The 5000-nt window shown below is 46.9% G+C and overlaps 1 protein-coding gene across 1 annotated transcript in view; it reads left to right on the forward strand.

Annotated features, from left to right (window-relative positions):
• Window positions 1-5000, forward strand: part of LOC307037638 (membrane-associated guanylate kinase, WW and PDZ domain-containing protein 3-like) — an 89676-nt gene that overhangs the window by 72878 nt on the left and 11798 nt on the right. Inside the window, 5 exon segments of the mRNA XM_079678686.1 lie at window positions 115-146; window positions 330-362; window positions 1377-1566; window positions 2074-2168; window positions 3667-3859. Of these exon segments, the coding sequence (XP_079534812.1) occupies window positions 115-146; window positions 330-362; window positions 1377-1566; window positions 2074-2168; window positions 3667-3859 (543 nt within the window).

The raw sequence follows: 5000 nt of genomic DNA on the forward strand, positions 1-5000 counted from the left end.
GTGAACATCAATAGAAATACATAGCATGACAAAAGTAGAAGATAAGACGTGGAAATCCATGTTCCAGATGTGTTCCTGTTTCCTTCATGAACTAATTCCTTCCTCTCCTTTCAGGTCAGACCTCTCCGGTGAAATCTCTCAAGCCGGTGAGTTTGAATAACGAAGAATAGAAAGAGGATCAAACTTCTTATATTTGACTTTGAGCTGTTTGACTTTGAAGGATTCATTATTAAGAACTATCATTGCATTGTTTGACATAACATCATAATTCCTCCTCCTCCTCCTCCTCCTCCTCCTCCTCCTCCTCCTCCTCCTCCTCCTCTCTTTAGTGCTCCGCCCCCTTTCAGCCTCCTCTCAAACCGGTGAGTTTAAATCTGCGTAACATTTAAAAATCAAAGCATAGAAAGAGGATCAAACATTTATTTGAAATCTCTTTTTCAAAGTGATTTGAGGGATCTGTCTTTCCCTAAAGTTCTGGAGCCTTTTATTTTGTAGAGCTCGTAAAACGTTGACATATATTTATAAAAAGCATGACTTTTGAAACCTATATTATCAAGAATGATTACATGGCTTAGTTGAATACTGGATTCTGATTGGTCGATTCAGAACACGTTGTTAATCCAGTAGCACAGGCCGTTGTCAAGGACTTATTGACCGTTGTTAAGGACGCTTGGGCCGAAACAGACAAGAACACAGCGGAGAGGTAACGGGGCACAAACCTCAACGCTAACGGCGACACGTGTTCAGAGTGCAGTTCCTCTGGCGTCAGGGTAGGGGTATCTAGATGCTCTCAAGGTCTGACATCACGAGCTACTTTTAAAACAAGCAGCGATGTTCTCAAATCTGTAATCAAAAAGCAAAACGCTGTCAAAGCAGTTCCTGCCGTTGCTACGGTAACAACGGACTCTTTTTCTTAGCGGATGCACGTCATTTTAAATCAATAATAGTATTTTCTAAATCCATAAAAGCATTTTAATGAATACCGTTAGTCATGTCGTGACTCTGTGGAGGATGTGTCCGTGTGACGAGCAGCGTTCGGGAGTTCTTCTCCCCGTAACGACCGCCTCGCTGCACGTCATCCCTAACCTCTCATTGCTTTGTTTGACACAGTATTTTAACGGCCGTAGAAGATGACGTTATATTTAGATTTGATTTTAGGGAAAGTCTCAGGAGCTTTGGTTTCATAGATCAAACTAAACAACTCCTCGTGCTTTTGGGAAAGACAAGTTTCACCTCAGCTGCTTCTGAGGTCACAGAATACAAACAACAGAGCATGTGTGTCCATGTTCCTGCTCTGCACTGAGGTGACACTCCTGTAATAAGTCACTTCCCCTTCCTCCTCCTCCTCCTCCTCCTCCTCCTCTTCCTCTCTACAGTGCACGGTGTCGCAGCCCCCCCCTCAGAGACAGGAAGTGATCAATAACTCTGAGATCCTTCAGGGCCCAGAGGAGGCTCTCAACCCGCCGATGTTCCCCCAAAACCCCACCAGCTCCCCCGTGTCATCGTCCCCCAAACCCGACGCCTCGGAGCTGTACCTGCGCTCCAGAGCTCTGCTGGAGAGCAAGCGTGAGTCTCAGCCACTTGTATGGATCTTAATATCACGTTCTCATCCCCACTGCAGACCTTCAGACTCAGGGGACGGGGCCGGAGTCTGCAGCTCTCACATAAACATCACTCACCGAACACATCACATTAGAAAGCTCACACACAAAATGAATCCACACAAATTACTTTTCATTTCATTTCAAACCTTTATTTATTCAGATTGGTCCCTTGTGATTGATCTCATTCAGAAGGGAGACCTGCATCATTTAGCTCCACATGAAACATCAGAACAACAAACAAACAAACAACAGAGGATATCATATTTACATATTCAACATTTACAAACACCCAGAGTGTCAGAAAGCATTTCATTTAGACGTGCCTTAAATACATTCAGAGAAATAAAAATGCTCAAATGCTTAAAGTCTTAAAGTGTCGTCACAACAAAAGGCTGAGTGAGTTCTTCCAGTGGCGGGGGGTCCGTTAGACCCCACAGAGCATGACCAGTGTGACCCCTTCTCTCTGCAGCGGCTCACACCAAGGACCTGGATGTGTTCATCAAGAGGAACCAGGAGTCAGGATTTGGATTCAGAGTCCTCGGAGGGGAAGGGCCCGACCAGCCGGTACGTGCCACAGACTACTGTTCGTTTCTTTGACTAAAACTAAGACGAGATATGTTCGTCCACGAGCTCTTTCTCCGTGACTGAGACGAGACGATGACGAGACGATGACGAGACGATGACGAGACGGCACCGACGTCAGGAAACAATAACTGTGACGAAAGTTTGACGAAAATGAGAAATGATTGGTTTTGGCTCGAGTAGTTTGACTGAAACGTTCTATATAATCTGATGACTAAAAAAGACTCAGATGTCGACACTTTTCATTGACAAAAAGGAAACTAAAATAATTAGTTTACTTCGACTAAAATAAGACTAAAATGCTCAGACTTTTAGTCGACTAACACTTGACTCAATAGAAACAGGATGAAGGTCACTAAATAGAGGTGAAGTCACGCCCATCTACTTCTGCTCCATGGGACCTTATTTCGGAAAAATAATGTATTGAATTCAATGGAGAGAGAAACGTATCTTTTGATCCCGTTTGAATTGTGCCACGAGTTACACATATGATGTTTGTTAATTTAAAAAATCATTTCCATGTTAAAAAAGTCAGTTTGTCGTAAAACTGTTGAAATATAAGACTATGAAAAATACGCAACTAGAAAAACTACAAATCCCAGAGTCCCGGTCCCGCATGCTGGCTCTTATGAACCGACTCACTCCCCTTGTGTGTGTGCACAGCTCTCAACATGCCCAGACCTGGAGTGATTTTCACCTCTTTAAATACTTTCCACCTCGTTCTGAGAGAAAGAAGTGAAACGTGCCAACGTGACGCCGTCTGGGTGTGTGGAGCGAGATGGGAGATGTAGTTCATTCAGCGTTTCACACAAAGTGTTACTTCACAGTTTTAACACACATTTTTTTTTTTTACTTGCAAAATTATTTTTTAAATTGACAAACATCATATGTGTAATTCGTGGCACAATTCAAACGGGATGGTAAGATAATCTTTCTCTCTCCATTGACTTCAATGCATACTTCTTCTGAAATAAGGTCCATGGAGCTCCACCGGAAGGGGAGGGGCTTCACCTCTCTATAGGACTACAACTAGGACATTTGACACAAGAATAAGACTAAATAGAAAAATAGCTGACAAAGTTAACATTAAGAAAAGCAGGTTCATGCAAATCCATACTTTAGCTGCCCTTAGCCAATAAGATTCAAGATTCAAAGACTCAAAATGCAACAACAATCAGAGCAAACGGTTCAATCTGAACTCCCAGGCTCCGTCCCTGGGGCAGAATACAGAGAGCCGGTGCAGCAACTGAGTGAAAGTGACCTGATGATGTCAGGATGTCTGCTGGTGACAAAGAGGAGGTCTTTCTGCCCGTATGAAAAGATGCATGGAGGAACAAGAATACTAATAACAATATCATTTAAATGTCACTGAGCGAGTAAGGGTACGTTCATCACAAGCTGTACAGACTAGCCACAATCCCCATAATGCCATTAACCCTCTCTCTCTGCTCACCTGTCGTCGTCCCCCCCCCCCCCTCAGGTGTACATCGGGGCCATCGTGCCTCTGGGCGCTGCAGAGAAAGATGGCCGCCTGCGTGCCGGAGACGAGCTGCTGTGCATCGACGGGGTCGCCGTGAAGGGAAAGACTCACAAGCAGGTCCTGGATCTGATGACCAACGCCGCTCGAAACGGACAGGTGATGCTGACCGTCAGGAGGAAGCTGACACACACAGGTGAGGCACACACACACACACACACACACACACACACACACACACACACACACACACACACACACACACACACACACACACACACACACACACACACACACACACCTGCAGCTCTAAGCTGTTCTATTTCATTCTCACTGACCACCAGAGGCAGTGCTTAACACTGCATGTTATCCATCTCGCGCAGGGCGAGTATTTTATATCAACGAAGTCATTTGTGACCTGGGGTGATTGGTGCTCCGACCCGGGAGCAGGCAGAGCAGGACTCCACGGCCCTCCTGGGCCATGTACCACGGTTGGGTCTGGTAGTCAATCATGCAAAGAGTTGTCTTGTACCCAGTCAAAAGGTTGGGTTCCTCGGCTTGTCCCTGGACTCCATCCAGATGCTGGCCTCTCCGGCTCCAAGGCGGGTAGAGGCCATACTCCACCTTCTACGTCAATTTCAAATAGACAGGAAGTTGAAATGCAGCCTCGTTCTCAGACTGTTGGGGATGCTGACATCAGTGACGGCAATAGTGCCACTGGGCCTTCTCGACGTGCGGCCATTCCAAATTTGGACCGGGGGCCTCCACTTGGATCCGCGGTCACACGGATCCAGGAAGGTCAGGGTGTCCAGCCGATGCCTAATGGCGTTGCGGCCGTGGAGAGACAGGGCGTATCTGGTCAGAAGTGTCACATTGGGGTCAATCCCCTCACGCCACGAGGTGGTGACAGACGCTACGCTCTCTGGCTGGGGGGCAGTTTGACCACACAGAGCAGTGAGCCGGCTCTGGAGGGCTCAGGAGATGGCACAACACAGAAATGTGCTCGAGCTCCGTGCTATGTATTTGGCGATCTGCAAATTCCTAACATACTTGAGAGGCAGACATGTATTGGTACGTTGCGACAACAAGCCAGCTGTCTACCATGTCTACCACCAAGGGGGCACCAGGCCGACTCAGTCATTACAGGCAACTCCTCGTCTGGGCTTTCCCTTATTTCTACGGCCTCAGGGCTGTGGATCTGCCGGGGGCCACAGAACGTTGTGGCGGATTTACTCTCCCGCCAGAAACCTCAACACATTGCCCCCTCTGGTTCTCACTGATGGAGATGACCAGTCCATTGGGAGCTTCCAGAGAGGTAGTTCACAAACCACCCAGCC

Source organism: Notothenia rossii (assembly GCF_949606895.1).
Source record: "Notothenia rossii genome assembly, chromosome: 4".
Classification (NCBI taxonomy): domain Eukaryota; kingdom Metazoa; phylum Chordata; class Actinopteri; order Perciformes; family Nototheniidae; genus Notothenia; species Notothenia rossii.